Source organism: Megalobrama amblycephala, linkage group LG2, assembly GCF_018812025.1.
Source record: "Megalobrama amblycephala isolate DHTTF-2021 linkage group LG2, ASM1881202v1, whole genome shotgun sequence".
NCBI classification, from domain to species: domain Eukaryota; kingdom Metazoa; phylum Chordata; class Actinopteri; order Cypriniformes; family Xenocyprididae; genus Megalobrama; species Megalobrama amblycephala.
Window position 1 is genome coordinate 26,889,223 of NC_063045.1, and position 11,767 is coordinate 26,900,989.

Genomic DNA, 11,767 nt, shown 5'->3' on the forward strand with positions numbered 1-11,767 from the left:
ATGGGTTCACTCCTCCTGAAATTACGCTGTGAACTTCACTAAATGTGCTCTGTAGGTAGATTACCAGTGAATCCTTATTCATGAGAACATCTCAATGTATTACAGAGATTAGAAAATGACTCCAAAACATATTAGCAAGATGGACAACTGGCTACTTAAATTAGCTTAGCTAAGCTGAAAGCTTTTGATTTAATGGAAAATCAGAAACAATTACTGTGTATTGCTAAAATATTATCAGGACAAATGTAATATTGTATACTGGTAGTATTTCATAGCACTACACAACTTTTTATTTGATACGATTGTTTTGTTATGAAGAAGCAACATGATTTCAAACAGTGACAAACCCACCTTGCTACTTAGTAAAGTTGTTTAATAGTTGAAGAAGAAGAATGGCATCTACGCTAATATTAGTCTTTCTGTTTATCCCGAGTTTTACCGTAGTCAAGCGGATCCGGGCCGTATCCAGGTGAGACCGAGGATCGGCGCCTTGACACGACCACAATGCAGCCCTGAAGTATCAGCAGAGATCAACTAGATCATCCATTGTCAACTAGATCATCCATTGTGAAGGCCTCACCGACACGACAGCCAGTGGCATAGCTCCTCAACAAACCGTCCGTACCGCAGTGATGAATACGATCCTCAACTGGATGGAACTGAAATAAATACTTTGAACGTTGCGATCCTATCGGACTTATGATAGCAACCTGAATCGTAACAAAGCACTGTTTGCCAGAGGAGAACTGGCCCCCCGACTAAGCCTGGTTTCTCCCAAGGTATTTTTTCTCCATTTTAACACCTATTTGCCACCTGTTTGCCACCTGATGTCACCTGTTGGAGTTTGGGTTCCTTGCCGCTGTCGCCTTTGGCTTGCTTAGTTGGGACACTTGACATTTGACTTGACATTTGATATTCAACAGTGCTTTGATCTGCCTGCATTGACACTATTCTTTAAGAGCTGCTGTGCAGCCAAAATGATATACCAGTTATCAATGTAAAGCTGCTTTGACACAATCTGCATTGTAAAAAGCGCTATATAAATAAAGGTGACTTGACTTGACTTGACTTGAACTACGCATAGCAATGCTACTGCATTTTACACATTCGACTGTACACCATTACCAGTTAAAGATGAGTCACATTTCATCTCTTTGTGATTTTAAAGTTTTGATCGAAAAAGTTTCTAATTTGCTTTTATAGAAATTGTGTATTTTATTCTGCAGTTCAGATGTTATATTCAGTTTCTGCAATCAAGCAGAAAAAAAAAAGCTCTATAATTTGATCCTAACATCACAAGTAAGATGTTCTTAGTTTCATTTACAAAGATATTCTGGGGGGGGGAAAAAACTAAAAAAAAACTCTGGTAATTGCTCTTGCATTGTGTGATTTTGTTCATTTACACTGCCAGAGCGTTCCCACCTGACATGTAATGTACTTTCACGAGCTTACACGTACATGAAATCTAATAGCAAATGATATAGTAATTTATGCCTATTTGGCGTGCTGTCCAGGGAAGGGCGCCGAGCTCGGAATTTGGCCCAAACCCAGAGTACACCCCTTCCATGACTGGGATAGAAACCAGCCAAGAGCAAGGTGATGGGGTGAATGGAGGGATGCTGTGAAACGTGTCGCGGGATAGAGGTGAGAGACGGGCTTATATACAGGCTTCTCCTTGTGCTGATTGGTTGATTACCCAAACGTGCTCCTCCCGAATTCTGTTAAATAAAACTTCATATGTTGAAAAGTTCTCCATTTAATTTTGTTATCCTCCCACAAACAGTAATTTCACAAGTTCACTCTTACAAATAATCAGATAGAGTAAAAAGTATGCGTATTTGGCATGCTGTCCGAAGGGAGGGCTCCAAACTCAGAATTTAGCCTGAATCCAGCATACTCCTTATATGCCTGGTTAGTAGTAACCAGGTGATTGTGAGGAGACGGGGTGGTGGAGGCATGCAGAAAACTATCGAGACCATAGGTGAGTCAGCTATGTATATATATATATATATATATATATATATATATATATATATATATATATATATATATGTATAGGCCTCCCCTCATGCTGACTGGATAGGCAATTTGAACATGTTCCCCCCAAACTTAAAGGGTTAGTTCACCCAAAACTGAAATTTGTGTCATTAATTACTCACCCTCTTGTTGTTCCAAACCCATGAGACCTTCATTCATCTTGGGAACACAAAATTAAGATATTTTTGATGAAATCTGAGAGGTATATGACCTGTCCATAGACAGCAATATAATCAGCACTTTCAAGGTCCAGAAAGGTACTAAAAGGCATCGTTAAAACCGTCAACGTGACTGCAGTGGTTCAAACTTAATTTTATGAAGTGATTTTAATAAAAGTTTAATAAAACATCATATTGTGTATGGTATCATTAAACTGCTGGTTCAATTCTCCATGAAAGGCAAGTAGATCCCTGGTCTCTTGTTTGCAGCAATTGTTGTTTTCTTTCTTGCATCTTTTTCCATCTGCAAGTCAAACTGTTGCACGATAACTAACTTCATCACTGCAACACACACCCCACACGGCATTGGTTCTGGCTCTTTTCACACTTATATTTTACAAGATTTATCCCATTAATGTTACTAGGATCTTGTACAAGGACCACATTTTCCAGCATTCTGCCTCTGGCTTGCATTCACGCAGAATGCTCTTATAATTTTCTGGAACCAAAGTCCATTGTGAACACAGCCCTTATTTTCACCAGAACTTCGCACCATGTCTAGAACTGCATCTTTGGCTCACATTGTTCTTCAGGTGATCACACTTATTTCTCCTGTGGACTTTCTCAGTCTTTGGTGACTTTGAAAGTTGAATTTGTTGTACTAGAGGATGCAAAAGTGATTGACTCCAGTAGAGGGTCTTGACACAATAAAGCTCTTTAAAATATCAAATGGGAAACCAGCTGTGAACATATGATTATACCAGTAAATCTCAAACATCTTTCAAAATCTGTGTTATTGCATTTAAAAATAATAATAATAGTAGTAATAATAAATAAAAAAAACCTGTTAAATTGGAATAAATCATATACTGTAATATGCCCAGTCCTCCGGTTTTCCAAAGGTTAAACCAGGTGGCTTTAATTTGTTTGCAGGAGAAGCTCAGTACAAGTGACACCTTTACTGCTACAGTCAACCGCTGTCTTAAACTTGTCACTGAATTACAAATAAAGTATACGTTTGTCTTGCAGTTTAGCTTTATTTTTCACAACCCAACACAATTACATATTTCAGAAATTCAGCACCATCAAAAGACAAAAACATAACCTCATCATACCACTATTCATCTACAGATATATGACCTATATTGAATTATGTGTACAAGCCTCATCTTCAGCATCCATACAGCTTGTTGATCCTCAGGATGTCGATGTTGGACAGTCCCTGCCTCTGTCCGATTTCCACCGTTGCATCAGGAATGGGAGTGATGGTTTCCAGCCCAGGCTGGACGGCGAAGGCTGTTCTTCCATAGTGCATGATGGAGCCGTAGTCGTATGGAGTGTTTTGGTTGTTGGTGTTCTGTTTCTCGAAGTTGTAGGACATATCAGCAGACAAGTTCTCCCAGTTGATTTTGACGTATTTGTCACGATCACTCCTGGTATGCTCGTGGTAGAAGCCCAGGGCATGATTCAGCTCATGTTCAGCGATGCCAGTGTACACACAGCCTTGCCTGTTGAGGGAGACCACCTGTTTGCCACCAGTTCTACCTAGAGAAGAGAAGCACCTGAGAGGAGAGAGGAAATAAAGGGGTTACATATCTGATTTAATGTTTTTGTTGTAAAAGAGAGTCCTGATTATTTTGTATGATTGTTCTCACCCATCTTTGTTCTCAATACTGATGTAGTCAGTCTGAGATGATCTGGCCACAAAGCGGATGCAGGTTTTGGCATGAAAGGCCGACATGGCGTTCGCAATCACAGATCTGTCGGTAATTGGCTGCAAACAAAAGGTTCCACGGGTTTAAAATGGCATCTAAATGAATCATAGTTATGTTCAACGAATGAAGGAGATTCACGTACAGAATTCAGCGCTCACTATGTACGGGACCTCCACTACGTTGTTCGAGTTTTTCTTCCAGAAACAGTTGTTGTTCAAGCAGTAGAGAGCATTTCTGGTTTTGGGAAAGACCAGATCTCCTTCAAGCAAGACTTCAGATGATCCTGTATTTAAAGAGAAACATATTGATGAAATAAGCACAATATACTTATAAGCCTCAATCACTTTTTGCAAATGTGACCATTTACTGGCTTTATAGAAATCTACAAGGTGCCTGACCATTGTTGGTGTCCAAAATTCTTGTGGTGATGTCGATGGTTTCAGGCTCTGATACAAATACGCCTTCAAACATCTGCTCCTGGTGGTAGAAATAGAGATGTTTAAAACAACTCATTTGAGGAGTGTTAATAATTTGAGAGAGAGACTAGATAGGATCTTACCATGAGAGGAGACGCCTGGGAGATGCCAAACAGCAGCAGCAGAATGGAGAGGGAGGCTCTTGTGTCCATGTTGTGTCCTCAGTCTGTAGCGATGTCAAGGATGCTCCTGTGCTGAGGTCTGATGTCTGCGAGCTGTTCTGTCTGGACTTTATATTCACCTGAGTAGGTGGCTCCACTGGGGGATTATGGGTAGGGTCTTAGTGTCCAGAGTCTAAAATGTGTGCCTAAAGGGAGGAAGCTCTGACCCCACCTGTTGGTCCAAATCTTTGCACAATCATAGAATATACCTCAGTTTGTTTATCTAATTCTCTGTAATGGACGTGCTTTAGCTTTTGGACTTCACCACATGCCCTAACACAGTAATATAGAGGGATGGTCCACAATACATTTCACGAGTTCGTTTCCTCATAAAATCTTTAAGCTAATAAGGTTACGCGTATTTGGCTTGCTGTCCGCTGTGGAGGGGCTCGAGGAAGCAGCTTCAATTCGAGCTTGGATACACCCCCCAGGGACTACTAGTACCTGGAAGAGGAGTACGATAGATGAGATGCCTAATTTATGTGGTGGAGTTGGGGAGGTGGAGGGATATCGAAACAACTGATGCCAGAGCAGGGTGAGTAGCTGCTTATATGCTCTGGATGTAATTGAAAGATTAGGGTTCCCTCCTCTTGATATTATGTTTGAGTTTCACTAATTGAACGATTAGATGGGTTCACTCCTCCTGAAATTACGCTGTGAACTTCACTAAATGTGCTCTGTAGGTAGATTACCAGTGAATCCTTATTCATGAGAACATCTCAATGTATTACAGAGATTAGAAAATGACTCCAAAACATATTAGCAAGATGGACAACTGGCTACTTAAATTAGCTTAGCTAAGCTGAAAGCTTTTGATTTAATGGAAAATCAGAAACAATTACTGTGTATTGCTAAAATATTATCAGGACAAATGTAATATTGTATACTGGTAGTATTTCATAGCACTCATGGGCGCCGTATAGGGGGGAAAAGTTAGGACAATTCCAAGGGCCCCTGACTGACAGGGGCCCCAACAAATAGGTAAAAACTAATTTAAATTTTTATTATTATACACTATAAACCATCATCATTGAGTATATTTCAAGTAATAATAAAATGAATGATGTCTTTGATTTTACTTATTTTGGCAATAAAGTCAAATATCACCATTGACCAAAAAATAAAACATCCATATTGACCGACCACCCCCTGTATCAGCATGAAATGGTTTGGTCCTGCCTTAGCGCACTCATCCGTGACGGTGTTTAGTTAGTTGCAGACAGTCAATCAATGCACAGCGCGCAAGAAATACAGAGACCAGGGCTGGACTGGTAATCTGGCATACCGGGCATTTTCCCGGTATGCCCGACGCACTTTGGGGCCGATAAAAGTTTATTTTTTTATTTTATTTTATTTTATTTTTTGCCAAGGACTGGCCTATTGGTTTGTCTTCTGAACTGACAGGCCAAAGTGAGAGAGACCTCCCCCTCCCGCGTTGTTTTTTTTGTTTTTAATTGGAGCGCATGAGAAACTGCAAAAGGCAAATATACCCACTCACCACTGCCGCCCTATGAAGTAATAAACAGCGCAAGTCGCTTGATGCCTTGATCCTTTCAGAATTTAGTTTAGAACAGTCGTGTGATATCATGGGAACATTACAGGTTCGGTGGTGAATCTAGCTGAAAACAGCCGCGACCATGTAAAGACATGACGAGGTAAATTGGAAAACGATAATACACAGAACTACAATCTTGTCAATCCAACACCACCACCTTTATAGTAATTTACCTTGCAGCTACTAACAGTGAAGAAATATGGTGTTTTGGCAGAAATGTATTTATTAAAAATGCTGCTATTATTAGGCCTACTTATGTTTAATACTGCGGAATATAAGGGTGCTTTCACACCTGCCTCATTTAGTTCGGTTGAATCGTACCAGAGTTCGTTTCCCCCTTTGGTGCGGTTCGTTTGGGCAGGTGTGAAAGCAGCAATCGCACTCGGGTGCGCACTAAAAGCGGACCAAACAAGCGTACCGAGACCTGCTTGAAGAGGTGGTCTCGGTACGCTTTCAAACGAACTCTGGAGCGGTTCGCTTGAGATGTGAAAGCAATCCGACCCAGTTAACGGACCAACGAACCAAATGACATCATAATTCATAACGGAAAATGCGATATAAAAAGCGGTAGTGTCTGATTCTGTGAGTGAGCACATTATTTACCACAGATGTAAACCAACGAGCGCCGCTGTTGTGTAATTGCACTTCTCCGTGTGAGAATGCTGTCCGACAAAGCCTTTTTCCTGCTCTGCTTCATTATAAAATGTAGCCTATATAGTCTCTCTCGACACGCTGACAGGTCGCCTACTACACAGCGCTGGGAAACCACACTGTAAAATCCAATAAGTAAACCTTACTTAAAAAAAGCATGCAAACCGATGGCCTTGAAAAAACCAAGTAAGGTGAAATAGGAATAGTATGTAGAACTAACAAGTGCCTGTCTAGTATTGTACACTTACAAGAGAGTTCCAGTAACTTAAAACAAATTTGTATCGTATACTTAATCATTTACTTTAGATGTACTTGTCTTAGTATAGACTACTCAGAATTACTATTTTAAACAACTAAATCATTTCAAGTAAAATACACTTTGTGAGTGAGTATTCCTAACTAATTTATGCAAGTTGTGCTAAGGTGATGTTTTCTGAATACAACTTGGAATTACTGAGTTTACTTTACTTCAAAGGCAATCCAGTTTACTTGTTAAAACCATGCAAACCGATTGCCTTAAAAAAACCAAGTAAGCGTTACTCAATTAACTCAAGTGCTAACAATCATCTATTATAAATCATAGAGAATAGGTTCACAATTTTTCAAAGATAACATTTGCAACTGGACAAATAAATTTAAGGCAATGATACAATTCAAAGGCAAATTTATTGTATTTGTGTTCTTAACTGACAAGGATGGTACACACAAGTTTGCACTGGGGTTATAAAAAAAAAAAATGCAAATAGTCACTTTAGGTTTTTTAAATCTTTAAAACAAAAACCTTTTACAGTACAACAATCTAAATAAATGTATTTAAAATCTATATAAAAGTACATGTTTTTTCTGAGGCCATACCTTAACTCTTAACATCTTTAAATCAGTAACACTTCAGAGACCAAACTTGATAGAACCAACAAGTTGACAAGTGCCAAAAGCAATGTCTCTGGAACACATGTCCATTAGAAAATAATACACTGGCAGCCTCTTAACTTGCTCAAGAACCAATGGGCTGACAATTTTAAACAAGTGCCTTAGTTTCCCTTTTTTTCTATCGACTAATCTAATTCCACTGTCATCAAATGTCAAATATCACTCTTGCACATTTGATTACATCTCAGCTCAACAGGAGATTTTTCAGAGATTGTAGTTTTGGTGGCAGTTTGTTCTGTCCCAAACCAATCATCACTTTCTGAATGAAGTTGAAAGTGTTTATCATGCCTTTTGGGTAATTCAAATTTAAAGCATAAGTCAGACCAAACAAAACGCAAATTGCCTGAGGCAGATTCTGCAGATTATCCAGTACTATACCTCCCTCCACAATGATTGCAGTAGACACTGGGTCAAGGTACAGTTTATTTGGAATGAGAGGTTCTTCTTCATCAATAACAGTCAGCACCCCAACGGACACTTGTGGCCAGCCATCAACATCACATGCCTGAATGAAACCAAACAATAAAAATATTACAACAGGGAAATGTGAAAATCCACAGTTTTACATCATATTTTAGTGTGGTATTAAAAAGCAACTATTATTATGAAGCACATGTTAATTTATTTCTAATGAAATTTAAGATGTCTACACAAATTCTGGGCAGGTCTAACAGTATTGGGTAGTTTGGTCATGTGACCAATTAAATGTATTTATTTTATGGTACTGCCATCTTAAAAGAGTTTTGTGTCTATCTGTGTGTCTATCTGTGTGTGTATCCATCCATCCATCCATCTATCTGTTTGTCTGTATATACAGTCGTGCCCAAAATTATTCATACCCTTGGAAAATATGACCAAAGAAGACTGTGAAAATAAATCTGCATCGTTAATGCTTTTGATCTCTTATTTTAAAAATCTACAAAAATCCAACCTTTCATTTGAGAATAATAATTTTAAATGGGGGGGAAAATGTCATTATGAGAGATGTTTTTCTCTAATACACACTGCTCACAATTAATCATACCCTTTTATTCAATACTTTTTGCAACCTCCTTTTGCCAAGATAACAGCTCTGAGTCTTCTTCTATAATGCCTGATGAGTTTGGAGAACACCTGAGGAGAGATAAGAGATCATTCCTTCATGCAGAATCTCTCCAGATCCTTCAGATTCCAGCTCCATGTTGGTGCTTCTTCTCTTCAGTTCACTCCACTCATTTTCTTTAGGGTTCAGGTCAGAGGACTGGGATGGCCATGGCAGAAGCTTGGTTTTGTGTTCAGTGACCCATTTTTGTGTTGGTTTTGATGTTTGTTTTGGATCATTGTCCTGATGGAAGATCCAACCACAGCCCATTATAAGACTTCTAACAGGGACAGTCAGGTTTTGATTTTTTTTTATCTGTTGGTATTTGATAGAATCCATGATGCCATGTAAAAAGTGCCCCATGTGTACATTGAAATATACGGCTGTATCTTTAATGTTGTGGGCTTATTATTCTGATAGAGGTCCTGCACATCTTGATCAGATACATGGCATCATGGATTCTATCAAATACCAACAGATAAAAAATCATAACCTGACCACTTCTGCTAGAAATCTTATAATGGGCTGTGGTTGGATCTTCCATCAGGACAATGATCCAAAACAAACATCAAAACCAACACAAAAATGGGTCACTGAACACAAAACCAAGCTTCTGCCATGGCCATCCCAGTCCCCTGACCTGAACCCTAAAGAAAATGAGTGGAGTGAACTGAAGAGAAGAAGCACTAACATGGAGCTGGAATCTGAAGGATCTGGAGAGATTCTGCATGAAGGAATGGCCTCTGATCTCTTGTCAGGTGTTCTCCAAACTCATCAGGCATTATAGAAGAAGACTCAGAGCTGTTATCTTGGCAAAAGGAGGTTGCAAAAAGTATTGAATAAAAGGGTATGATTAATTGTGAGCAGTGTGTATTAGAGAAAAACATCTCTCATAATGACATTTTCCCCCCCATTTAAAATTATTATTCTCCAATGAAAGGTTGGATTTTTGTAGATTTTTTAAATAAAAGATCAAAAGTATTAACGATGCAGATTTATTTTCACAGCCATCTTTGGTCATATTTACCAAGGGTATGAATAATTTTGGGCACGACTGTATATATGTGTCTGTCTGTCTATCTATCTATCTATCTGTCCTTACTAATTGTTATTTAAGTTTATGAAGTTTATAATAATTACCTTGCATTTTCCTATAATTTGCCCTTTTGTCATCATTTTATTTGATTATTTGTGCTGTAATGCTGCATATGAATGCTATTTTGTCCTTCTATTTAACACAGTCTTTAAAATAATTGCTGGAGGTTTGTCATTTTGTAAATGCTTTAACACCATAGACCTAGACTACTGTTCTACTACCAGTCACAATTGTTACCAGACATAAGGCCCATTTTTTCATGGACTTTTCAATATTTATTTTTTTACTTAATTGACGTTGATTGTTTAATATCCTTACAAATACAATACACATTTGGTAACACTTATAGGTTCATTAGTTAACATTAGTTAACTGCATTAGTTAACATGGACTAAAAATGAATTGCACTTATAAAGCTGCACTTTATCTTGTATGTTAATGTTAATTTCAACATTTACTAATACTTAAAATCTTTTATTAAAATATTAAATATAAATATTAAAATCTTGTTAACATTAGTTAATGCACTGTGAACTAACTTTTGTATTGTATAAATGCTACGAAAAATAAAGGTAAAGTTTTCCTGATTTATTTTCTCTGATCACCCTTCTGGCTTACACTGAATTGCCACATTTTGGAGCCTTTGTCTTTTTACTGCACTCATAGGATGTAATCAAGATTAATCTTAAGTGTTGTCTCAAAATGGCAGCAAATACACTACCGGTCAAAAGTTCGGAAAAAGCTAGTTTTATTCATTTTTTTAAAAGAAATGCTGTACTATTTTAATACTTTTAATACTAAAATTATGACATTTTTATGAATGTTTTTTGGTAACTAGTAGAGTTTTTGGTAAAACAACTTTCGGAGCACAGAAGTGCAATTGATGACAATTCTTATTTTTTGGGAGAAGTAACCATTTAAATTTTTTTTTTTTTTTACAATGAGAACTTACATTGCAGGTGTTGTAGAAGTTACTGGCATCATCACCAAGCAGGATAGGTAAGCCCCGGAGCACAAGAGTGCGCATTGCTGTCACATCTGCTTCTTTCTGGAAGAAGATGAAAAAAAACAAAAAAAAACAAGTTCAAGATCATGAAACTTTAAAGCTACAGAAAAAATAAATTTACTTACTTCACCCAAAGATTTAAATTCTGTCATTAATTATATTAATTCTGTCACAGAATAATAAACAAAATTAAGGCTGCAGTAAACTCACGCCTGTATTCATTTGCTGCATTAGCTCATCCAATTTCTCTCCAACGGTCCCTTTCTTGGACTTGAAGATTGTGACAAAGCGTGGTGTGTAGCGATCCACAGCACCATAAAAGTTACTCTGCAGATCTGTGGTGACTATCCTGTGAAACTCTGCAAACACCTACAACACATGCAAAAAAAAAGAAAAGAAAAAAAGACTGAGGGTTGGGACAGTGTGGATATTTGTTAATGCATGGTCAGGCCTACAGGCCAATTCTAAAGACAAACCTAAACAGAATGCAGTTTCTCATGGTCAAAAAAGGAATATGAATAAGTACTTACTTGTCTCTCGGTAAAAAGTGCTGGCCACCGCTCCATCAATGTTTTCACTGGAGTTTCAGCATCCACAATCTCATGTCTTCGCATTGAGAAGGTCAGGTCCATCTTTGATGCAATGAAAGTTCCACTAGGGTTCACTTTCCTCATTTCTTCAACCAGAAGCTGTCTCACAGCCTCTAGGCTATCTCCATTCTGCCCCTCAGGGTGTTCTGGTAAGTAATTTACCTCAGACCTTTTTGGCCTTTTCAGTCCTTTTGCTGCCATTCCCGGGCCACCTGTTTTGCCCCCGTTTACACCAACCTCTACACATCCTGCTTTTCTTAGTTTAGTGCGATAGTTTCCCATTTTGAATTTCAAGCTGTGCTTCCAGCTAG

General features: G+C 38.2%; 1 protein-coding gene and 1 pseudogene across 1 annotated transcript; both read right to left on the minus strand.

The window, feature by feature from the left end:
- Nucleotides 1–3,212: 3,212 nt before the first annotated feature.
- Nucleotides 3,213–5,490, minus strand: LOC125254244 (annotated as a pseudogene).
- Nucleotides 5,491–6,774: 1,284 nt separating this feature from the next.
- On the minus strand, nucleotides 6,775–11,760 carry LOC125262859. Its single transcript, XM_048181707.1, has 4 exons — nucleotides 11,397–11,760; nucleotides 11,077–11,235; nucleotides 10,813–10,908; nucleotides 6,775–8,188 (listed from the first exon to the last, which is right to left on the minus strand). The coding sequence occupies exons 1-4, from the start codon at nucleotides 11,736–11,738 to the stop codon at nucleotides 7,868–7,870; spliced, it is 918 nt and encodes a 305-aa protein (XP_048037664.1). The 5' UTR covers nucleotides 11,739–11,760; the 3' UTR covers nucleotides 6,775–7,867.
- Nucleotides 11,761–11,767: the final 7 nt, after the last annotated feature.